Source organism: Lathyrus oleraceus, chromosome 3 (assembly GCF_024323335.1).
Source record: "Lathyrus oleraceus cultivar Zhongwan6 chromosome 3, CAAS_Psat_ZW6_1.0, whole genome shotgun sequence".
Classification (NCBI taxonomy): Eukaryota; Viridiplantae; Streptophyta; class Magnoliopsida; order Fabales; family Fabaceae; genus Lathyrus; species Lathyrus oleraceus.
Window position 1 is genome coordinate 211350263 of NC_066581.1, and position 26038 is coordinate 211376300.

Below are 26038 nucleotides of genomic sequence, written 5' to 3' on the forward strand. Positions count from 1 at the left end.
CTCTCTCTCTCTCTCTCTCTCTTCTCTCTCTCTCTCTCTCTCTCTCTCTCTCTCTCTCTTCTCTCTCTCTCTCTCTCTCTCTCTCTCTCTCTCTCTCTCTCTCTCTCCTCTTCTCTCTCTCTCTCTCTCTCTCTCTCTCTCTCTCTCGCTATACTATATATATATATATATATTATATATATATATATATATTATATATATATATATATATAATATATATATATATATATATATATATATATTAGTTTGCAAATTGTCGATTACTTAATATCTTGATCAAATTGTTTGGATAATAATTTTACTATAGTAAAGTATTCAATTTTAGTATTTGAAGTGTTGTTAATTAATAGTAGGTTCGGTTAGACGATTTTTGATCCGAGAAATATTTGAAACTTACTTTCGCGCCATAAATTTTTTCAAGTCATATTTTCTAATAAATTTTTAACTTGGGATCTAAGTCTATAGTCTCACACCCACACTCATTTACAAAATTGGATGCCCATTGGACCAACCCATTTAGACAAGTCGGAATATATATATATACTATTAATATGTGTTTCCTCCGAAGCAAAACTAAAATGAATCATTCAAATTCAATTTCATATTAATTATTACTTGTGCACATTAATTATTCATTTAACTTCAATAAAACATTCCAATTCCCACTCTAATTTTCTTAAACAACCTTCCTCCTTGTCCATGTTTTGTAAAATTCAAAAGGTGTAAGCGATGTACTAAGTGTGGATTTTGAATTAATTAAAATATGATGGTGATTTGAGCAATGTGTGACTTTAGTATATCATGTGGCCTTGTTCCGAAATTCCATCTAGTGTAAGTTGGATATAGCCCTATCCAATTTTAGGGCCACATATCCAAGATCTTATATGCCATTGTTCCAAGTAAATTGTACTCCCTTTGTTTCTCATGAAGTACTCACATGATGTTTTGTTTAGCAGCCTTCTACCTCTTTTGTCCACAATTGTCTTAAGTTGATATAATGATTTCTAGCGTACAATTCTGCTAGGTAGATTGTTGAGTTATTTGTATGTATCTCCATAGTGATGCATTGTTGTGATGTATGGGGAATATTCATGTTCTAATTCTTGTCCCATAAGTCATGTATGCCTGGCATGCATGTTGTCTTGTATTGTTCTAACACAATATTATGTTATATTTAATTGTTTCCAATATTTGTATCTCCATAGTGAGTGCACCAAAAACACCATCAGAAGCTGGAACTGATTCACTAATATCTTCAAAAGAAAAAGGTTCAGTATTCTCTATCAAGAACTTGGAACTTGTTTCACCTTGTAAATAGTGTCTATGATATGAAAAGCATAGCAATAGCAGGTGAAAATATGAGATGATTAGCATAGCATAGCATAACATGAACAGTAAATAATGTTTCATAGTAATTGTAGGTTGGAAAGATGAACCAAAGACAATATTGACTAGTAAATATTTTTATTAATTAATAAAAATAAGGCAAAATATATTTTTTATTCAAAGTCAAATTTGATCCTTTAATTTTTTATAAATATCAATATAATCTTTTATAATTTTTTATAAATATTAATATAGTCTTTTATGCCTTCAAAGAACCTCATCAATGACACTTATATAAAATTAGAGAGAATCAACTAAATTTTAAATAATATAAAATTGAAAGATAAAAAAAAAATATTTTTAAAATACATTTAAGCAAAAAATAATGTATATGATGTTCTTAATTGATTTGTTTTTAAGCAAAACTGGGCAACTCCCCAAAAGATATATTAAAAGAGGAACCAAGACCTCAAAACTTACAAAATCTAAAATGAGGCAAATCTTACCAATTCCTAATATAGGCATTACTATCATCACAATAATTGATTAATATAAAATCAATCTAAAGAGATTCCATATAGATTTATTTATTTTTCAAATTTCCTAAATACATATATTAATTTTCAAGATTTAGATTCGCTTTTACCAAATCATATTAGTTAAAAAATAATTCTTAAACACATTTATTAACTTTCAAATTTTGATTTGATAATAGTGAATTCTATTAGTTAAAAGAATAATTTTGTAAATAAATTCAATTTTCAAAAATTCAATTCAATTTTAGTAAATCTTTTTAATTAAAAAAATAACTTCCAAATTGAATTCATTTATTAATTTTAAAATATAGATTTGATTTTGATCAATCTTATTAATTAAAATAATAATTTCTCAAATACATTTAGTTTTTAAAATTTAAAATTTAGATTCGATTTTATTAAATCATAAATTCAAATATTTTTATTTTTCATTAAGTATTTCTTTTTTGAGATAAAGTCTTTATATATTAAATATTATTTGTTTTTAATTCATAAAATTAAAATTCAAAAAAAAACTTTTTTTTAACATTTATAAATTATTTTTAAAAATAAATAAATAAATAAACGAATATAAAAAACATGCCAATTTAAATAAAACAAAAGATTATTTAAACCTATATCTTATAAATTAAAAAAGCAATTTCCTTATTTAGCCTTAAAAAGTGAATGAAACAAAAGAGTAAACGTGTTGCTATAAATACACAATCAAGGATATGTCTTGTGGAAGCAACAACAAACCTCGGAAAATTTCTTCTTGTCTCTGTCACAATCATCGTCTTCTTTCTATAATTCCATAATCATTTTCTCATCAATTTCTCAAAGTTTGTTTATTTTTTCTTCAATTGTGTTTGTTCTCTGTAATCGATAAAACTTTTCCAATTTTTGTTTTTGGGTCGTCTTTCTCTGTTGCTTATTGAAATGGCAAATTGGAGACAAAACCAAGGGATCACTAATCATCAAGTGGGTCACTGGGGATCCTCGTCTTATAACGGAAAACCACCTTTGGGTAAGTGTTTTTTTTTTTGTTTTCCCTTTCTTTCGTTTGGTTTTGTTTATTCTTCAGTTTCTTGGTTTTAAATTTGGGATTTTTTTTTTCATTTGCTGGTTTTAAATGAGAAATTTTGGTTTTGTATATGGGTATGTATTACTCTTTTTGTGTTAATCAATGGTTTCTAGAACTTGCTTTAATTTAGGTTCAATTTGTACTTTACTTGTTTGTGTGTGTGACTATGACGATGGAGGGTTTAGTTTAGGTTCAGTTTTCGTGTCAACAAAAGAAACTAAGAGTTTGAATAATTGAAGGGAGTGTCTCGAAGGATATGAAATGTTGTCATTGATTTGGTTGGTAGGTTGGTAGGTTTTTAATTTGTTGTTGTTTTTCATTGTCATCAGGTTGGTTGTTTGGTTGGTCCCTACTTTGTTCAATTATTGAAATGGACAGTGGTGATAGATAACTACGTTTCTGTTTGTATTGGATTTTCTGCAGATTATGTTTTGTAATCGTTTTTGTCTGTGTTCTGCTTTGAATTCATGCTGGCTATGGTTGTTGTACTATTTCAAATTGAATTCTTAGAAATTTAATCTATTTAACTGTTTTGATTTGGTTATATATGATCTCAATATCTTGATTTTGGCAATGTTCGAATACGTATCTATTGGTTAGGCTCAGATTGCTCGGATGATGTTAAATCCATTCCAAAGATACCTGAAACTCGATATATCGTGTTTTAAACTATATTCTTCTTTATGCTAACTCGATATACTGATTAGATCTTTTGGAGGCGTGTTGAGAATATCCCTATGTCATTTAATTATTGAATAGGAAAGCTTAGAGGTTGATCTTTGGTATATTCTGCCATGTACAAATTCAGTTTGTTTCGGGTTTTGAACTAACGCTATCTAGATTTGTCAGTTCAATAAATACATATTTATTCATCTCCGTGAGTTTTGCATGTTTTTCGCCCTTTATCAATGCTAAGTTAGAAGTACATTTTAGTGTCATGCAATATCAGTGTAATAATAAGTTATAACATGAATTATCATTTGATTCTATTTTATTCTTTTGGTTTACAGATAATAGGTTTCCAACAGTTCCTGCATGGGAAAAGAAATTTTGTGCTTCGGTTGGCTCAGTTCCGTGGAAAAAGGTAATAGAAGGCAAGAGGTATATGTATATGCATTCCAGTGTGGTAAACTGGGAAGACTCTGCTGTCAAAGAGGCTTTTGACAATGCAAAAAACAGATTTTGGGCCGAGATCAACGGCTTTCACTGCAACATTCCGTTGCCTGATCCGGACATGTACATCGATAATGTAGATTGGGATGCAAGTGTTGATCCTGAACTCTATCTGGATTTGGATAGAGAAATAGAGGCCAGTCGGAATATGTTAGAAAAGAGCCAGGAGACTGTGATTCTGGGAAGTTCTCTCTTATTAAATCAATCGTTATCCGGTCCTGGGTGGGGAATAGAACCTACTGGATGGGGGGACGACGAAGAAGTAACAAAGCCTCCTGAACCAAATCCGGCCTGTGGATGGGGATGGGGGGCCGAAGAAGAAGTTACAAAGCCTCCCGAACAAAGCTATGCTGGTGATGGATGGGGATCAAACAACCATGAAAATAATGAAAGAAACTCTTGGGAACAGAATGATTCTCAAAGGTGGATTCCAAAGGAACAATATGGTGGTGACTTGCATGACAAGTATCAAGCAAGTAATGGTGGGAACAGAAATTGGGGAGCATGGGAAGGAAATAACAGAAGGAGAGAGAATAACATATCATGGTCTAAGAACCAAGCATATCACCATGATAATAATGAGTATCGAGGAAGAAGAAATGGAGGAAGAGGGGGAGGAGGAGGAGGAAGGAGGGGAAACTATACTTATGCGGCCAAGGTAGCTGCAACTCCCAGTGCATGGTAAATTCCTTGGATTGCAAGAAAGTCCTATGAAGCTGCTAAAGGTTCAGTTTTGTCAAAGTAGCTGAGGATGTAGGTTTTGTTATCTAGGTGTTATATATGCGATGTTTGATCATATAAGAACTATGGCTTTTTACTTTTTTTGTTACATTCATCAGATGGCTTTGTGGTCTATTGGTGTTTGTAAGATTAGGAAATATTTTTGTGGTGAGCAATGATTCAGTACATTAGTACTGGTATTATTAAGTATATGAAATATGCAGTAACAATAAAATGAAGCTAAATTGTTTCATTCTTGTCTCCTTGAATCTGAGTGTCTCTATATAGTTTTCCGACGAGTTTAAATCCTTTGGATAGAACTGAAAATCAGTTTGTGATATTCTTGCAGAGAAAAATCAACACAAGTGTTATAGGCTTGTTGGTGTTGGATATGATGTTGCTGGTTTTGAATCATCATCATAAACGAGTGATATTTCCACTAATCACTGAAGATGAAGAGGTTAGAAAATGTAACAATATTGTGTGCAAAAAATATGATTAATTTAATCATATATTCAAATTGAATTGTACTGAATAAAAAAAACTCGAATAATTTAAATGGCTAATAAACCGAATCACAATCACATGTATGTGCTTAACAAAAAATCACAAATCCTAAAAGCTAGGCTCAAGATTTGGAAAGAGAATTTTGATTCTCGTTTAGGATCAAATAAGTGTTAGAGGACATTGATAACCTTGGTAGGCAAGAAAGGGTAGCTAATTTGGATAAGGCCTCCAAATTGAAGACGCTTTTTGGAAAGAGAATATTAGGGTGAAGTGGAATGTTGATGGTGACCGGAACACTAGGTTCTTCCACGTTCTTCCACCAGGTTGTCAAAATTGGTTCTGTTTTGCGGGATGATACCTTGAATGATGAAGTCATCTCTAAATTGATTGATGACCTGTTAGTGGATAGGTCATGAGTGTTGTACATGTTTTTGATCGTTGCCTTGATTGTAAAGGGATGATATGTATGCTTGAGGCAACTCACTGATTAAATCATCTTGTAGAATAGGACATGTATCGGTCAGATGTTCAGGAGAAGTACAAATACCACACAAGTTTGTTGTTTGAGCTTTATCAATTGTCAATTGTTTCACTAAAGAAGTAAGCTCGTCAATTCTGGTTTCTAGAGCCTTGTTGAAAGAAAATTTCTGAGTCTCATTCACACCTTTAGCTTGGACCACATAATTGTTTCTAGTTGTGAACTGTTAGGAGTTGAGTGACATGTTCTCAATCAAAGATTTGGCAGCAGATGGAGTCTTACCAACAAGTGTTCCACCACTAGCAACATCTAAAATGTTTATGTCCATTGGCAGCAATCCCTCATAAAAGTATTGGATAAGTAACTGCTCGATAATCTGGTGTTGAGGACAAATGGACACTAACTATTTGAATCTCCTCTAGTATTCTACCAATGATTCATTTCCCTATCTAATATCACATATATCATTTATGATTGATGCATCTCTGGAAGCAGGAAAATATCTTTCTAGGAAGACTTTCTTTAAATCATTCCATGTTGTAATAGAATTTGGCTCAAGATAGTACAACCAGTCTTTTGCAGCACCCTGTAGTGAGAATGGAAAGGCTCTGAGATTCTTCTGTTATTCCTTTAGGTCTCAAAGGTGAAGAACAAACAACATGGAATTCCTTCATATGCTTTTGCGGATCTTCACTTGTAAGACCATTAAACCTTGGCAACAAGTGTATTAAACTCGATTTTAATAATAAAAAAAGGAACAACATCAGCATATTTGATACATAAACCATTATAATTAACATCAGGAGCAGCAAGCTCTCTTATTGTCCTTTGTTCAACAATGTTATTATCAAAAGCAAGTTCAAAATCAGATAAGTTATGCATAGGAAAAGAATCAGAATCAGAATCGTTAACAAATGGTGAACTAGTGCTAGCCTGATTTGCTCTACGGCGTGTGTGCAAGTTTCTTTCAACTTTAGGATCAAAATCAAACAAGTCAGAACAATCAGACCTAGTAGCCATAACTAATTCAACAATGCAACAACAAATGTGAAAATACCAACAATGTCCCTATAGAGCAAAATAGTTGGAAAACACATAAAACGATTAAAATAAAATATATAAAAAATACAAAAACACGAAATTTAATCTAATGAAACCAATTAAGAATTTTGAGATTTTTTTTGGATTTTTCTGAAACTATGAAAACAATAAACAATTCGTAAAAAAATAGAAAAGCGATGAATTTGGGATTTTGAGGGTGGTAACTCCTTAAGGGACTTTGAACCCTGATTTGTTTTCAACTAAATTGGCATGAAAAAATTTCAAAACGGAAATAATTTTTTTGAAACTGGGTTTTCGGATCGGTTTTGACGGATACGCGTGATTTGGCCAAAACAACAAGAACAGAGGGGCCAAAACGCAAGGGAAAACACCTAAGACTCTAATATTGGTTAAAAATGACAAAGAGTCCCCGAAAACAACGTCAATTTGATCCACTCTCGCACACAGGTCAAAAACGAGTTTAGAAAAAATGTAGTAAACGGGAAGTGATACTCGAATGCCGTATCACAAGAACTATTTATCAACTTAGTCAACCGATTAGAACAAAAGGGGGGTTTGAATTTCAATTAGAATTAACGGAAGTGATAAAATGAGTTTAATAACAATTACGATTAACATATTAATCTATTGTTCGGTCTCAAACTTATCATCGATCAAAATAATTCTCATCTCTTAAGCGGTCTCTATTCCCTTTTCGATTACAGTATCAATCAACAAGCGCAATTGACACCACAAGATATATATATTACCAATTTTTGAATTAAGCACACGGGTTAAAAACAATCGCGAATTAAGCAAACACGATAATACAAACATAATTATGCAAACGCGATTTAAGGTAAGGAACATACAATCATCAAAATAAATCAGTTAAACCTAAGAGAAATCGAATTAAGAATTTGAATATAAATAGAAGAATTGAAGGGATAATAAATTTAATTAGGAACATAAAAACCTCAAAGTATGATTGGGAAATATAAAAACCTCAAACCTCTTCAGAGCTCTCATCTTTTCTGGATTAGTTTTCTAGTGACCCCCGTCAACCCGGAAGTTCATGCTATAATTTGTGATGTTGGAAATGGAGGGGAGGGCTAATGTACCGACCTGTTTCCCAAGTATTGGACTGAGGGTCTTTTTTTGTGGGAAATAACTTTTTCACATATAGCGAGAATGATCTTTCTGAAAGGACTAAATATAAAAAATTTCAGTTAATGAAGTTCATCAATAATATGGGATATATAAGGGGAGTTACCCCAATGACGAAAGCTTATGAGAAACGTTTGAAGTGTCTCATTGATATTCTGCTATTAGTTAAAACCCTTCTCGAGAAGAGAGAAGAACCACTTTTGGTAAGCTTTGAAGTTTTGAGTTTTAGGGCATTTTAACCCTTATGCCTTTGATGTATAGTTTTTACTCATTTTTATGCAGAGTGCGTGGGTAATAAAGAACAGTTCCAACTTCTAATGTGAGGAGTATAGCTGACCAAAAATAATGCCACTGCATAAAATTTGTCGGCTTTATCGAATACCAGGTTCGGGCTACTCTCCTCTTAGTGATGGAATTTGGCTCCCGCTCTATTGAAAGTCGTCAACTCCCTTCTTTGGATGAGGATTGTGCTTACCTGGCCAAGTATACTCAGGGTGCTTCAGCTGCTATGGCTCTTGGTATTGTCAGTCATTGGGGGGCTTTTTGGTTCGACTGACATCATGCTGAAAAACAATGGCTGGAGATGAGCGTCTGTGACTTAGAGCTTCAGCGAGATTGGTACATGCATGAAGCAAAGGAAGCTTCCACTTCTCTCTTCGGGGTGAATAATGATTTTCTTCCCTTGAAGTTTGTTGGTCCTTCTTTCGACCAAGTAACTCAGTTGGTGAGGATTGTGTAGATAAAAGACCAAGCTTTATTTGTTCTTCAAAGAAGTGTGGGGGATGCTCATAAGGAGTTAGATCTCTTGCACTCTCATAATTCTTATTTAACTCATCATCTAGTTAACTTTACAAGTTATACCCTTGAGGTGGTCTCTTAATCATTTGAAAATGCTTTGGATCACGTGGAGTATTTTCACCATCCTCTGACACTTTTTGGTACCAGTTTTGAGGTATTCAACATGATTTTAAGTGTATAGCTATGGATCTTTATGAACTTACAAGGTCCTCCCTTGAAGTTTATTGGACGTCACTAGGGTCGTTCCTAGTCAAGGGTCAGTTCCTCTTCCCTCTACCAGATGAAAACCCAGTCAAAGGTAGATGTGTGGCCAACCCACCACAACATTTGGATTGACTAGCTTCCAAATAAGGGTGGTTCATTATTGCTTATGGGTGATTGATTGCTTTAGCCTGAATTACAAATCATCTTTGATAACACCCCTAACTTTATGTGGGTAATTAATTGCTTTATCTGTACGTACAAAGTGTCTCCGACAACACCTATGAATTTATGTGGGAAATTAATTGCTTTAGCCAGACATATAAAACTTATCTGACAACACCCCTGATTTTATATGGGGATTGATTTCTTTATCTGGACATACGAAGCGTCTCCGACAGCACCGCTGACTTTATGTGTTTCAAGCATCAATATCTTTGGTCGTACCCATATTGTCTTGTGGCTATGCATAATCATATAGAAAATAGTGTCTTAGAAAACACAACTTTACTTTGATATTGGTGAAAATATACGCATACAAATGAAAAATGACTGAAGCATAATATTTGGTATGATTGAATAATAAAAAACATATTCAGGCGAGATGGGAGCCGCTTATTTGTTCACTTTTTTTTACTTCTTCAATCATTTTTTAGAGAACGAATTCTCATCTTGTTGATCGACCTTATAAGGGAAGTAATGTTGAGCTTCATGCCTATGACCTCTCCTTGATCTTTTTGGAGAGCCTGATATATTCTTTTCTCCCCTTCTAGATCTATAAAGATGGTGGTTGTCTCTTTATGCAGATTGTGATATTTGAGCTTGAGGTGTACCAACGAAGCGACCACATCTAGCATGGTTGTGAAGGGTCATCCCAAGATGCAGTTGTAAACACTCTTGCAAGGAATAATAAGAAATTAGGTATTTACCATTCATATGTCTCTACCATAACCTACAGTAACTACCAACTATATGCATCCCCATGGATGGTTAGTGGTTTTGTTAAAACCTTGGAGGTTGAAGCCTTCATATGGTAGCAGTCGACTTCGATTAAGCCTCATATTTTCAAATAACTCTGAGTATACGATGTCACAGGGGCTTTCATCGTTGATAAGGATCTGAGACACGTTGAATTGTCTGAATGTAGTGATGATTACGAGGTGAAAGAGTTAGTTGGCAATGCTCCCAACTTATTTGGAGTTCCAAAAACCCAACCCAGGATAATTTGGAAATTTCACTGACGTATTATCTTCCTTAAGTTAGACAACCATCATTTCTGCGATCTTCCTCTTTATAATTCCCTTGGATGATAGGTTTGCTCGAGGTGTTCCTCCTGTTATGCCAATAATATATGGGCGATTTCCTTTACCGACCTCTTTGTTCTCATTGTCTGTCTCAGCTGTGGCGATCTTTGTAGAGGATTTACCCCTAAGGGACTCCTCCCTGTCCCGCTTGATTCCCTTCACATACTTAGCTAACCGGCCTCTTTTAATTATATTTTTTATGGCATCCTTCAGTTGGATGCAGTCATCGGTGTTTTTGTCATGGCTATTATGGAAACAACATTCTTGATAGCTTCTTTCACGGGAGACAGTTAGCAAGGTGTATATGTCACACTTACCTAGCATGCTTTGATCATAATCATCCTAATGTTAGTGTGGTTCTTTCTCATATGGGCGACTGGAATGAGACTTACTAGACGCGGGGGTTATCAAAATGTGTGGTCAATTTCTCTTCCAAAATCATAAAAGGTTCGTCCATGGTCAGCATCTCTTGCACAAATTTGACTTTCCTCTTCCCTAACTTTTTCCTGAAAAAATGGTCGCTCAGAAGGTCGTTCTCAAAAATCCATCATTAAAGGCCTTCTAAAGCCCTGTCTACCTCAATCAAGACTTACATAAACTGATTAATATTCGACTATAAGCTTTCTTTCTTCTTTTGAACGATCTCGATGAGGGTGGCCTCGGTGATCGAATGTCGCTTCTGGGTCATGAATTACGTTGAAAACCTCTTATAGAATTTTGTGCAATAACCAATATATCTACCGGTTAGGATATTGAACCATCATTGAGTTGGTTCGATCAAATTTAGTGCAATCAATTTGCACTTAGAGGCATCGTCAGTGCTAAATTAGCTAAACCGTTCGTGAGCATGTTGCACATGCTAATCGGGATCTCCTTTTCCGTCATAATCAGTTAGCTTGACTAGCTTTTCCATTGATTTTGGGATCTTGCTTTCCAAGATTTGTACAGACAGTAGGTGTTGGTGTAAGCCCTATAGGCCAATACTTTTGGTACTTGTATCGAATTATTTATTAATAATAAAAGGCATTTTCTTTATTATGGTTGATTAATAAAGTCCCTAGAATATATAGTCCGTTTAATGTATTAAGTGTGACTTAATCATGAGAACACATTAAACATAAGGGCACTATTCTTAAAGTATCCATAGTCGAGCTTTAATGTGAAGTGGGATAACATTAAAGCATTAAGACTATTATGTTTGTAGACTGATGATCACATCTCATGGATCATGGATAAAGAGTTATCAAGTCTTAAACATAGGTATGAATATTAGGAGTAATATTTATACCGGATTGACCCGCTATGAGAATACTATATAGAAAGTTATGCAAAGTGTCATAAGTTATTCTCATGGTGATAATAGTGTATACCACTCTTCGACCTGAAACCACTATGGATCCTAGATGTAGAGTCGAGTGCTTTGTTGCTGATCCAACATTGTCCATAACTGGATAACCATAAAGACAGTTGGTGGGTACTCCACAAAGCATGCTGAGGGACATGAGTGTCCTAGATGGAATTTGCCCATCCTGCGTAACAGGATAAATGTCTATGGGCCCAATATTGAACTGGACAAGGATGACACGGTCTATACCTTGTGTTCAATATAGACATAAGGGCAAAGGGGTAATTATACACATAATTATTATCACAGGAGGTTTTGTCAGATCACATGACATATTCGTGACTTGGGTAGCAGTGATGTGTTGCTAGATATCGCTTACTGTTTATTATGTTAAATACGTGATTTAATATAATTGCCAACGCCGCGAAAACCTATAGGGTCACACACAAAGGACGGATTGATGAGAGATAGAATAATTAAGGAACATCGTAAGGTACGGTGTACTTAAGTAGAATACGAAATATGGTAAGGTACCAAGTACTTAAGTGATTTTGGCATATTATGAGATATGGGCCAAAATGCACTTAAGTGGGCTTTTTGGCTTGAAGCCCACACAAGTGGTTCTATAAATAGAACCCCTTGGGTAGAAGCATTGTAACTCTCACTGAGACAGAAAACACAACTGAAGAGTTGGAATTTCGTATCTCTCTCTCACTCAAAGCCTTCATTCATAACAGCTAGCACTGCGATTGAAGGAATCCGTTCGTGTGGACTGGGTAGAGACGTTGTCATCGTTCAATGTTCGTGATCGCCCCATGGATTTGTATCAAAGGTTTTGATCATTATCAGAGATCTGCACCAAAGGTTTGAATCGCCACAAGAGGTAACGATTCTATCACTGATCATGCCCATTCGTAAGGATCACTAAATGGAGAAAATTTTAAATTCCGCTGCGCCTTGGATGGCAATTCTCCTACAGTAGGTTCTCCAGTTGCACCTTATCCGAGTGAATTTTGGCTTAAACTGAGGTGGGGGCATGACTGCCTCGGTCTCCTTTATGGCTCAAGCTAGGAGTCTGATGTTTCTTACTTTTGCATCGATCCTTCGATCAGGAAGCCTCATTTCTTTTTGTCCTGACCGGCTCTGGGATGTCAATGTAGGTCTTTCTTGAAGCAACTTATTAAATTATATTTTCACCAGAATAAGCATTGTGGAGGTTTTCTTCAAGGTGTTGAAGCCTTTCTTAAATAGCGTGAGTTTTGTTACCGAACAATGTTAAACACGTTGTTCAGTAGCTCATCGGCACCTTATACACTGAGTTTTCCTTTAAGAGTGTGAAGGCCAAGTAAGGCTTCATGTTGCGTAGCAGGAAGTGGAACAGGAGTTTCTACTAGATTGACCTTACTTGATTTGGCCACTTATAAACCTCAAACTAGATTTAGATGTATCAAAACTACTACTCTAGGATCTGCAGAGTTTTGTGATGGAAGAAGTGGCGCTTGATTACTTACTGCTAATGCAACATCGACACCCTCTCATGCAGCGGTGGATCTGGTAGCCTTATATTCATCCATCTCCATTGAAGCTTAAAAAAGATGATTTGAAAATATTAAAGAAATGAGAGTGAAACTGTGATAATTCAAATCAGAACACGACAGATATTTGCGTTCAATTACGATTACTTTCTCCGGTGATCGGAAAGAATTACAAACTGTGAAAGTTGAATATTGAATGTGAATTTTTAGAAATTGTAGGAGTCAATAGTCGATCCCCATATATAACACCATTATTCTGTTCTAGAACCAGAAATGAGAATTTTATCTGAGATGACGGTGGATCGCAGCCTCCAATGCAGTGAAGTGGGGGACCTGCAAGGTTAACAGTCCAACGCTCAAGTCATTATATGAAGAGGAAGAGTGAAATGAAATTGTATTTGAAAATAAAGAACTAGCTATTTTTTCGCTACTCTTCGTGGATGATCGTTGGATGTACTTAACAATTGAGATCTCTTGGGATCATAAAAGTAAATATCTCAACGGATCAGGAATATTCTTGAAGGAGTGGAACCTTTATTAGGTTGCAGATCAAGTCAGTATGATCAACTTAGGTAGTCTGGGGTCTTTCCAATTGTCCTAAAATATATACTTTCAAAATTATGAAATTTAATCTTCCCTTTCCAATAAACAATTCAAGAATATATAAATCATCAGTGCTTAATGGTTGAAGAAAAGTTTTCTTTGATGAATGAAAGTTATACAGTAAAAGTTTCTAAGAAGATTACGTATGAACACTTTGAAAATTAGATGAGTTGTTTAAAAATTAAGATGGAAAGAGGAGAATGAAAAATCTAATAAAATTTGGTTTAAATATGTCTCATGATACCTCTATGATTTTATGCAATGTTATGGAAAAGATTCATGAACAATTGCAATGAACATGCATCATAATGATTCAGATTTTTCACAATGTTTCAGGAAGCAATTGATTGCACTATAGGATCAATTGATTTTCTTGTTTACAACGTTAAATTTTTTTTTAAAATACAAAGGAGCAATTGATTTCACATATTGATCAATCGATTGGCGCCTTAAAAAATATCAAATTTTCTAAATAGAGGTTTCATGCAATCAATTGCATTAAAGGATCAATCGATTGTCACCTTAAAAAATTCAATTTTTGGCATGCATAAAGACCACATAACCGATTGCTTGAAAGGATCAGTCGATTGAATTATTTGAAGTTTTGAATTTTGGTCTTTTGAGAGATGTGGATTGAATGATAATCATGCATGAGTGTTAGGTAAACTTCAAAGAATTTTAGATGAAAGATTTCAACACCTAAAGTTTATATAAGTATGAATTATCATTGTACTTTAACTTATGATTCAATCCTTTTGATTTCCGTAACTTTTGCATACTTGATCCTTGACTTGAAGGCTACTTGAGTCTTGAACATTTTTCCTTCTTTTAGAATCATTTGTCTTCATCAAAACTATATTCCAACATGAGCTTGCCTTCATAATTTTTGTTTTCAAACCGCGTTGCACATTTTCTTTATCACTTTTGGTCCAATGCTTTTCAGTTTTGTTTACTACTACAATACCACGATTCATCCCTTCTATGAAAAACTTCATTTTCTCTTCTCAAAAACTATACTCTTCTCCATTAAAAAATGGGGGTTTGGTTAATGAATAACTTGAAATCATTTTTCCTCCTAGGACGATTAGTCTTTGACAAGAGTTAGACTTTGTTTCCACTTATTGGACAAGTGACTTCAAGCAGAAGAGGAGGGATGAGGGTTTAAATTTAAGTTTTTATTACTTAGAAAATGAATTGAATTAATATTCTTTAAGATTAAAGTAAAATGAATAGTAGAAAATGATAAAGTAAATTGCAGAAATAAAGAGACAGATTTAGAGAAGATTGCACCAATGATTTATCTAGGTTTGTCTGAACATTGACCTACTCCTGTCTCCAAGAGATCTTTTTGATATTTTGAATGTGAACTTGAGCTTTTATATGTTATACCCACGAACCTTCAATACCATTTAAACTAGAGATTTTACAACGACTTATCTCCAACCAAAAAGAAAGTTATTACCTAGACCGAGCTAACAAACCGATTAGATATTTTTCAAGATAATCTCAATAATCAAACCGAAATTTTTTCTGACTAAGTTCTAGAACCAGGCAGAGATTTAAGAATGATTATTCTCAAGAACCAAAATCGATTTCCTAAGAGTATCACACTCTTGAAAATAATAACAAAAATACGACACCAATACAATTGTATAAATCTTGTTACTAATATTTATTTATATATCATATTGTTTTTATTGTAAATAATTATGTTAATTTAGTTGATAGTAGTCATATATGACATGTCTTACATATCAAAATAACTTTTAAATTTTTTATTTATTTTATAATTCAAAACATTCATATCTTAAAATATACAATATAATAACCTAAAAATGCTAGCATAAACTTCCATAAAATATATAATTATAGTAACATAGTGTAATTCAAGTGTCATAATAAAATTAAAACTTATAGGATATTAATACAATTCAAAACTTAAACAAAATATTATACTAAAAAAAGAAAACAAAACATCAAACATTGCTAGCACAAATGATCATTTTATATTCATTAGTGAATCAGGCTCACTTGTTGTCTAAAAAGACAAGGTTTAATTAAGTTTTACAGATAACCAAGTTAAGTTTTATCAGCTGAAGATTCGAGATGATGACGATGTTCATAATATGTTTCTCACTCATGAACAATATAGGTTCAATGATATTGAGTTATATATTTTACAACAACAAAACCAGTTGTGAAACTGGCGACGAAGAACAAGTTGAAGTCAATGTTGTTGTCAAGGAAGAAGAAGAAGAAGAAGACGAGATATTGATTGACGAAATGGTGAACGATGAAACTATCAACCACCAGCAAGAGCCATTACCAACTAGTCATGTATATTGTCCACTTGAACACATGACAAACTCGAATTTAGGTGCAGATGAACCTTCGCCAGATATATTTCACAATCCTTATATGCAAATTTAAGGATCATTATAAGAAGCAGACATATTTTACACAAAAGAAGACTATGACAGAGCCATTAAAAAGTATCATAGGGAATTATCAGTTGATTATCCGGTTGATCGAACTAATGTAATGAGGTATAAGATCTATTGTCATAATGAGATCTGCATGTTCCGGTTGTTAGCATCTTACCGGAAGACGAGTGATTCTTGGGAGATAGGTTATATGGGTCCAGCTCATACTTGCATAATCACCAACCCTATGCAGGACCATCATAAACTCAGCTCTCAGTTAATATGCGATGAAATTTTGTCTGTCATTAGCGACAATCCATCGTTAAAGGTGAGTACAATAATATCGTATATCGTTACACAATACAATTATACTCCATCATACAGGAATGCATGGATAGCTAGGACTAAGGTAGTTGAAATAATGTTCGACAATTGGGAGGAGTTGTATAAAGAGCTTCTAAAATACTTTGTGGCACTTAAGCATTATGCTCCATGGACTATTGTCAATTTGAAAACGTTGTTGGCATATATCCCAAACAGGACTTGTGTTAGTGGAAATGACATATTCCACTGACTCTTCTGGGCGTATGAACCATGCATCAAATGTTTTTCTTTATATAAACTTATTATACAAATTGGTGGAACATGGTTGTACGGGAAATATAAAGGAACGCTACTCATGGAAGTGGCACAAGATGACAACAACAACATTTTTCCAATCACATTTGCACTGGTAGAAGGGGAGACTGTTGGTGGATTGAGTTTTTTCCTAAAAACTCTACGATTACACGTTGCTCCTCATCCTAACTTATGCTTGATCTCAAACAGACATCCATCAATTATGAGTGCCTACAAAAATACTGATAACGGCTAGCAGGATCCTCATTCAACGCATGTTTGCATTAGACATATCGCTCAAAATTTCATACGCGAGATCAAAGACAAAGCGCTGCGAAAGAAGGTTTTCAACGCATGGTATGCATTAACAGAACTTTCCTTCAAACACTACCGCGAAGACATCAGATTGTCGAATGCATATGCAGTAAGGTGGATCAATAATATTCCATTGGAGAAGTGAACTAGGGATTACAACAACGGTCAACGATGGGGCCACATGACAATAAACTTGTGGAGTCAATGAACTCTGTCTTCAAAGGCATCTTAAACCTACCAATAACCGCTTTAGTGCGAGCAACTTATTTTAGGCTAGGGGCGCTGTTTGAGAACAACGTTCCAAGTGGAGTCCAGTGTTACAATCTGAGTAGTTGTTCAGTGATGCTTCAATGAAATTCATTAAAGAGGAAGTTGTCAAAGCTAACACACATGTGGTCATAGTGTTTGACCGTACTAAAGGTTTGTTTAGTGTTGTTGAGTCAATGGATCACAATGATGACAGGTCGATGGGACACTATCGAGTGGAACTAGATAGAGCTTGGTGCGACTGCGAAAAGTTCCAAGCCTTTCGTATGTCATGCTCCCATGTCATAGCGGCATGTTCAAAGGCTCGACATGATCCTTCCAACTTACTATCCGCCGTTTACAAAGTCATAAACCTATGCAATGTTTACAACATTATCTTTTCGGTGGTATCAAAAGAGGATTATTGACCTTCATATCAAGGGGACATACTCTGACACAATGAAATAATGCAAAGAAAGAAAAATGGCCATCTAAACATCACCTATATTCAAACCTATATGGATACGACGGACAAAATGGTGAGATTATGTAGTTCATATCGCCAACCCGGACATAAGCGTACAAATTGTCATAGTGTTGGACCAAGCACAACAATATAATTTTAAATGTAACCCTTTTGCTTTATATTAAAAACAACATTCATTTCATAAATATCATAAGATTCAGTTACAATAATTTGAAAATAATAATTTAAATAACAATTAAACAACTACAATAATTAAACAACATTACAAACAAATACAAGAACTAAATAACATAATTATGCGATTAGAACCATCAAAACAATTTTGTAAGAACTATACATCATCATGTGGACATCTCTGTCAGTTCTAACATTGACCCAGAAATGAACTTCTCCATTTTGGTTGAACGTGGTATCAAGCCTTTGAATTCTTCTGATCTTTTCACCATCTGCAATGTCTCTATGTAACCAACGTATCAAAGTCCTGTTAAGATGTTCGAACGTCTCTATATCCCATAGTCGGATATTCATCAGAGACTTTACTGCTGAATAAATTAAATCAACATTTCTCTTGTGAATATAAGTACACATATATGAAGACATTTTGAAGAAAAATTGAAGTGAATTTAAGAAAAATAGAAGGAGATGGTAAGAAGATGTGTGAAAAATAATGGTAGGTGATCTTGTATTTATAGAGGTGAAAACAAAATAGTTGTCACATGGAGTGACGTATGCATTATACATGCATGCACCACAGTTTAATATCCCAAAACATGCGTCAATTGCATTGACTTGAGCTGCATGTAGAAGCCATTAAACATAGTGTTTTAGTTAATTACTTGAAGAATGTTCCATTTGGTAAGACATCTGCTTAAAGGATATTAATAAAAAAAATCTAATATATTATTTTAGTATTATTTTTAAAAATAATGGTTATTTTAAATTTTAAAAAATCACGTAGGTGTCTTGATTCAAGGATATACTTAGCTAGTAAGTTGGAGTCTAGCTAGTACCACCACCAGCACCGTTCTTTTCACCGCCATTTAGTTACTTAACTTATATTATAAGGATTGTTTTCTTTTTCATGCCTATATAAAAGAAATGCAGCCATGATGTAGAGGGATCAAATTTGAATAAAATAAAATGTGAGTTACTGAAAGATTACTCTTCTTCTCCTTTTCCACTGTGTTAATTTTATTCTAATTATAAGTCCCATTTGATATCAATTTGAAATCCATTCAAAGGAAGCTCTGTTTTTTTATTTTAATAACTAATGATATTAGTAAAGTCGTCTGAATCAGAAATCCACATTGCAATATCTTTATAGTTTCCATTATAGTATCTATCTTCTCTTTCTGATCAAAAGCATTTCTGCGTTGCAAACCTTATCATCAGATCTAACCGAATCACCCGCTTCTCAGAACCGGACCGGCTGAGCCTTCACCCACTCTTCTCACTGTACCGACCTTTCGGCGACTCCCACAAGCCACCGCCGTTTATCTCTCAACCGTAAGAATTCATCAAAATCGCATTCTTTAGTTTTCATAGCTTAAATGATTCACTTATTCATGCTTAGATTGCATGTTTGCTTTCAGATCCATTCATTTCTCAACCTTTTCTCATTATTTCTAAGTTATTCTCAGATCTTTCTAGTATGATATGATTCCAAGTATTTTGAAATCAGATGCCAATTCATTCCTTTTTAAAAATCTGTTTTTTAGTTTTTGAATAGTTCAGAAGACCTTTTCTTACTATTTTATTCATACTTATTTTTTACCCTTGTTCTTCAATTTGTTCTAGTTCTATGATGACTTTGTTCAATGCCAATCAAATTGATCGAATCAGTGACTTACCAAGTAATGTCATTGATGTCATCCTGGGAAACTTGAGAATCCGAGACCAAGTTAGGACTAGTATTTTGTCAACAAAGTGGAGGTATATGTGGACTTCAGCCCCACATCTTTATTTTGATGATGACTTTTATCAAAGGTTTCTGGTTCTCGATGACCCTGGCGCTGTAGTTTCTAAAATCATCACGGATGTTGTTATGCTCCACAATGGTCCGATACACAAGTTTTCTATTTGCATATATGCAGACTTTGATTTCAAGATCACCACGGAAGATATCAATTTGTGGATTCCTTTTATGTCAAGGGACGTTAAACATCTCGAGCTTGTGACCCACTGTGTTTTTAAAGATCCAATGCCGGATATTCTCTTCTCTTGTAAGGAATTGACTTACTTCAAATGTAGCTCATTTATCTTGTCAATTCCACCTAATTTCTGCGGCTTTGAAAAATTGCTTGAACTTCACTTAGTTTGTGTTGAATTCGAGTCCAGCGCTCTTGAGAGTCTTATGTCTGGTTGTCCATTTCTTGAAAAGCTCGTCATTGAGTTATGTGGTGATTTTGAATATCTTGATATTTCTTCTCCTACTCTCAAAGTCTTATTAGTGAAATTAGAGTATGATATAAAGTCAATTTGTCTCAAGAAAGCAAAGAATCTAGTCGATTTTACACTCGATGCTAATTACAACAGCTTATCTGGTTTGATCAAAAGTTTGCCAAAAATTAAGAGGTTTTCTATGCTCCGTGGAAAAAAGGTTAGAGAACATCACTAATTGTAGTATTTTCATTATTTTTCATTTGGCGTTATGGTTAGATATTTTAAACTGTTTTATTGTACATATTTATAAGAGAAGTTGTGTTGAATTTTTGATTGATGGTCGAATCCAATATTTAGAATGAAAGCTGTGTTATTGCTACTTCTAAGCTTTTTACAGATAATCTCATAGATTTGTTGTTTGTATGCATAGATCCCATTAGCAGATATCATTCCCCCCACGCTGCTAACAAGCTCATTCAGCTCTTTAGAGTATCTTAAATTGGATGAGTTCAATCTGAAGGAAAGAGGAGAACTTTTGTATATTGTTAGTGTTCTCAAAAGTGCTCCTAGGTTGATTGAACTCACTATACGACAGGTGAACATGAATATACCTATGCTACTTGGCTTGTTTCTTGTTCTTGTATATTTTGACACTTCAATTTTTATACTTCAGAGTGACAACAATGTTGATACCATACAAGTGTTAGACCATTCAGAAGAGTTAGAATGCAGTAGTTGGGGCGGCCTTAAACTTCAGACGGTGAATATCGAGGTTGAAGCTAGATCTCAGCATGCAATGAGTTTGATAAAGCTCATACTTGCAAATTCTCCATTGTTAAAGACTCTTACTTTTAATTATAGTTCTGAGAAATTAGGTGCAGTTATGTTGTTCAGAATTTCACAAGACTTGTTATTGATGAAACGAGCATCGCCAAGAGCGCAGGTTAAGTTTCTTTGTTCTACCTTTCCACCATTTGTGTGGTGAGGTGAAAAACGGGTTGCACATTGGACCACTGTTTCTATTCTGGTTGTTTGTTGTTTGAGTTTAAATTTTTGGATTATAAATCGTGAAACTTTTTAATTAGTGAGTACTAGTTTAATTTTCTTGAATGGTCTTTTATTTCCCTTAGTTTATATCTTGAAGGGGCAGTATGCTAGTTACTTATCGAAGAGACAAGCTAACCCATTTTGGCATCATGATGATATTGCAGTTTTGATCCTTTTTAATTATAGACCCATAAAGTTGATAGTATATCTCATAATTAAGTGAAGTTTATTATCATTAATATTTTTTTAAAACATTTCTAATTTTGTTATCTATCTTTTCGAATAGGATTTTTTTATTTATTTTAATAATTTGAGAAGATCCTAACTCCTCCTCTAAATGTGGCAAGAACAATTGCCCAGAACCTTGGACTCGAATAGAGTATGGGAAATAACAATTGTTAAAAATTGTTAAGAATGTTTGACTCAAGGATATGTGGCAAAGCAATTGATTAATGTTGTTGGTGTATAAGGTGATGAAGATGAAAAATGAATAAGAGAGAGAATAGAGAATAATACTAAACTTTCACTATTTTTGAAATGCTTACAAACTGGTTGTACAGGGAAAATGCACACACACACTGCAAAAAAGAATAAAGGTACAATTTATTCACATCAGTCACTTGTTTAAATACAAGTGAGACTTTAGGAGAAATACTAAAATATCCTCTAATAAACTTTGTCTACAAGTTTATCAAAATATGAATTAATTAAAACATCATCCTTTAATTCATATTTAGCTTAACTAAAACTAACAACACCAATTTCATCCCTCAAACAAAAAAATTGGTCAGTCTTGATCGCCTTCGTCAGAACATATGTCAGCTGCTTCTTGGTGCTACAGTGCACAACTTCTAGCACTCCATTCTAAACCTGATTTTTCATAAAGTGATACTTAGTCTCAATATGCTTGCTTCTCCCACACAACACTGGGTTCTTGCCAAGATTGATTGCAGACCTGTTATCAATCATCAACTTCAAATGTTTGCTTATCTTGATCTTCAAATTCTGCAGTAAATTCAAAAGTCACACAGCTTGACATGCAATCACAACACCTGGAATATATTCTACTTCACAGGTTGACAAAGCAACCACTGGTTGCTTCTTGGAACACAAAGAAATAGGACTTCCCAGAAACTTACATAAGTATCAAGAAATACTTTTTCTATCAACTTTGTCTCCACACCAATCATAATCTGAGTAACTTAGAAGTTCTGAGCCAGTTTTAGCACCAGAAGGGAACAAAACTCCATACTTAAGAGTTCCCTTTATATACCTAAGAATTCTGACATCGACTTGGTAATGAGACCACTTCGGTTTACTCATAAACCTACTCACAATTCCAACTGCATAGCAAATATCATGTATGATATTACACAAATACCTCAGAGATCCTACCAACTGCTTGAACGTTATTGCATCCACATCATCACCATCAGAACGAATCCAATTTTTGATTTGTATCAGCAGGTGTGACAACAACTTTACAATTCAGCAACTCAAACCTCTTCAGAAGCTCAAGTTCGTATTTCAGTTGATGTAATATTATGCATTTCTCATAGTACATAATCTCCATCCCTAGAAAATAAACCATATTTTCTAGACCAGCCATCTTAAACTCATTGATCAGCTCCTTCTTGAACTTAACTATCTCATGTTCACAACTTCCAGTTAGCAATATGTCATCAACATACAGACACACTAGAATCATATTGCCTTCATAAGTATGTTGAACATAGACACCATACTCCATCTCACATTCATGAAATCCCTTCTTCTTGAAAAATGAATCAATTTTCAGATTCCAAGCTCTAGGGGCTTGCTTTAGTCCATTCAAGGCTTTGTCTAATCTGTACATCATCCCTACCTGATTCTTTTTCTCAAATCCAGGAGGTTGTTACATATAAACCTCTTCTTCTAATGGACCGTTCAGAAATGCAGATTTCACATCTAAATGCATCAGAGACCAATTCCTGTTAGCGGCTATCGCAATCACTAACCTGATTGTTTCATGTCTTGCTACAGGCGCAAACACTTCAAAGTAATCTAACCTAAGTTTTTGCAGAAAACCTCTTACAATAAACATTGCTTTGTGTTTGCTAATTAATCCATATGGCTTTAGCTTCACCTTATAAACCCATCTCACACAGATGGATTTCTTGTTCTTTTGAAGTTCTGTTAGCTTCCAAGTTTTGTTTCTCTCTATGGCATCAAGTTCTTCTTTCATGGCCTTCATCCAGACTTTCTGCTTGAGAGCTTCTTCCATACTGACAGGTTCAAAATCTACTAACATGACACACTAAATAATTTCTTCTTCAATATCTTGCAGCATGTCAAACTCTGCAAACCTTCTTAGAATGTTTATGATTCTTTGTGGCCTCTGAACCTGTTCAGAACCTTCTGATTCTGGAACAATAACAGATGTTGGAACTCCAGAAGTACCGACTTCAGAAGCATGACCACCTCCAAAATCTGGAATATTCTCATAATCTGAATCACCATCAGAATCTGGATCAGAATCAAATTCTTCCTCATAATCAATCTCGCCTTATGATTCTGATTCACTATCATAATCATTTTCAGACTCTGACTCATCTTTAGAATCAAAATCAAAATCTTCAGAAGTTAACTATGCATCTGGATTGAGATTTGCTCCAATCCCATACTTCTGACTCTTTCACAACAATATCTCTATTGACTTCAACCTTATTAGTGAGCGAACAATAAAGCTTATAAGCAAATGTACTATGATACCCCACCAGTAACATCACCTTACTTCTATCATCCAACTTCTTTCTAGTAGTATCTGGAACGTGTTTATAACAGGCAAAACCAAATACTCTGAAATGACTCACACTTTACTTATCTCCATTCCACCTCTCAAAAGGAACAATTTCCTTTAGCTTCTTGGTTGGACACCTGTTAAGCACATATGTTACAGTGGCAACAACTTCTCCTCACAAAGTGTTAGGAAGCTTCTTCTCCTTCAGCATGCTCCTTGTCATATCAAGCAAAGTTCGGTTTTTCCTTTCAACAACACCATTATGTTGAGGAGTATATGGAGCATTCACTTCATGCTCAATTCCATTCTCCTCACAGAACTTCTTCAACTCTGTAAAGTTGTACTCACCTCCACCATCAGTTCTAAGAATCTTCAGAGTCTGACCACTCTGTTTCTCAGCCTTGATTCTGAATTTCTTAAATTCAGCAAATACCTCGTGTTTGAAATTTATAAGGGATACTAATGTCATCCTTGTGAACTCATCCACATATGCCAAATTATGATTCCCTCCTAGTGAAGGTTCTGGAAATGGCCCACACACATCAGAATGCACTACTCCCAAAGCATGTTTTGCTCTTGGAGCTACTTCTGATGCAAATGGAAGTCTTGGTTGCTTCCCTCTCATGCACACATTGCATGACTTTTCTGGTTTCTTAATTGCAAGAATTCCGTGTATCAGTTTCTTTGAATTCAGATGCCATAAGCTTCTGAAGTTCAAATGACCAAATCTTTTTTGCCACAACTCACTTTCCTTCACAACACTTGTTGTGCTAAGGCATTCAGAGTCTGCAGTTTTAATATTCACCTTGAATGTTCTATTTCTTCCTTGTTCTGACTCCATAATCAGCTTCTGATTACAGTCATACAGCTTCAAAAGATTGTCCTTCATGGTAACTGAGAATCCCTTCTCAATTAATTGACTTACACTCATCAAATTTCTTTTCATGCTAGGAACATACTAGACGTTTTGAATTAACGCAGATTTGCCATTATTCATAATCACTCTAACATTCATCATTCCTTCAGCATTAAGATACTTATCATTAACACATCTGATCTTGGTCCTCTTCCCAGAGTCAAAATCAACCAGCCATTTCTTATTTCCAGTAAGATGGTTTGAACAACCAGTGTCCATATACCATCAGTCTTCTAGAGACGCACTATCAGAATCAGAAGCCATTAATAGCACATGTTCATCATCAGAACTTTTGGCTATATTCGCTTCTTCTAATTTCCTCTCCTTGTTTGACCAACAATCTGCTGCGAAGTGGCCAAACTTCTTACAACAGTAACATTTGACTTTTCTCTTGTCATACTTCTCATTTCCCTTATAACTTCCAGAAATTGAGGTTTCTGACTTCTGAGACCTACCATATCTTTTCTTGGCTTCTAACCAACATTGCTTCTGGTCTTTCTTGATAAAAGAAACTTTCAGAGCCTGCTCTACCTCTCTCTTAGAGGTTCTTTTAGTCAGACACAACTCTTGCTCCTCTAAACTATTTTGCAGCTCTTCTATTCTCATGGTGCTCAGATCCTTAGAATGTTCAATTGCTACAACGATGTAATCAAAGTGAGGAGTAAGAGATCTAAGTATATTCTCAATGATACTTTCTTCATAGAGAGTTTCTCCACACAACTTCATCTCATTTGTGATCAGAATCACTGATGGATGTAGAACAGAGCCTTCTGATCCTTCTTCCTCAGATCACACTGAGGTTTCTGACTTCTGAGACCTACCTGTAGCACCTCAAATTTGCACCTCTCATTTGTACATACATTTCATTTTTTAGGTCATTAGCATTGCATATCATGTTGCATTTCATCAGTCAAGACTGATCAGGAGAATCCATCTGTGCAAGAGAGCAAGAGCATTTCCATGAGATGAAGACCCTAGGGTTGTTCCAATGAGCTTACATGACCCAAGGATCCTTTTGATGCAATTTG

At 34.6% G+C, this 26038-nt stretch overlaps 2 protein-coding genes across 4 annotated transcripts; both read left to right on the forward strand.

Moving 5' to 3' along the window:
• Nucleotides 1-2555: 2555 nt before the first annotated feature.
• On the forward strand, nt 2556-5071 carry LOC127126373 (uncharacterized). Its single transcript, XM_051055292.1, has 2 exons — nt 2556-2868; nt 3936-5071. The coding sequence occupies exons 1-2, from the start codon at nt 2781-2783 to the stop codon at nt 4781-4783; spliced, it is 936 nt and encodes a 311-aa protein (XP_050911249.1). The 5' UTR covers nt 2556-2780; the 3' UTR covers nt 4784-5071.
• Nucleotides 5072-18869: 13798 nt separating this feature from the next.
• Nucleotides 18870-21352, forward strand: LOC127126374 (F-box/FBD/LRR-repeat protein At1g13570). 3 transcript variants are annotated; one of them, XM_051055296.1, is made up of 5 exons: nt 18870-19028; nt 19279-19392; nt 19684-20485; nt 20699-20863; nt 20942-21352. In XM_051055296.1, the coding sequence occupies exons 3-5, from the start codon at nt 19688-19690 to the stop codon at nt 21251-21253; spliced, it is 1275 nt and encodes a 424-aa protein (XP_050911253.1). In that variant the 5' UTR covers nt 18870-19028; nt 19279-19392; nt 19684-19687; the 3' UTR covers nt 21254-21352. The 3 variants fall into 3 exon arrangements, with proteins under 3 accessions (XP_050911253.1, XP_050911252.1, XP_050911250.1); XM_051055295.1 differs by having other exon boundaries at nt 19279-20485; XM_051055293.1 differs by lacking the exon at nt 18870-19028 and having other exon boundaries at nt 19035-19392.
• Nucleotides 21353-26038: the final 4686 nt, after the last annotated feature.

Bases quoted from the DNA above. Each gene is read 5' to 3' on its own strand.
- LOC127126373 (XM_051055292.1), top strand. From the start codon at position 2,781: ATGGCAAATTGGAGACAAAACCAAGGGATCACTAATCATCAAGTGGGT. The intron at 2,869-3,935 runs GTAAGTGTTTTT...TTTGGTTTACAG, and splicing joins TAACGGAAAACCACCTTTGG to ATAATAGGTTTCCAACAGTT.
- LOC127126374 (XM_051055295.1), top strand. From the start codon at position 19,688: ATGATGACTTTGTTCAATGCCAATCAAATTGATCGAATCAGTGACTTA. The intron at 20,486-20,698 runs GTTAGAGAACAT...TTGTATGCATAG, and splicing joins CTATGCTCCGTGGAAAAAAG to ATCCCATTAGCAGATATCAT. The intron at 20,864-20,941 runs GTGAACATGAAT...TTTATACTTCAG, and splicing joins TTGAACTCACTATACGACAG to AGTGACAACAATGTTGATAC.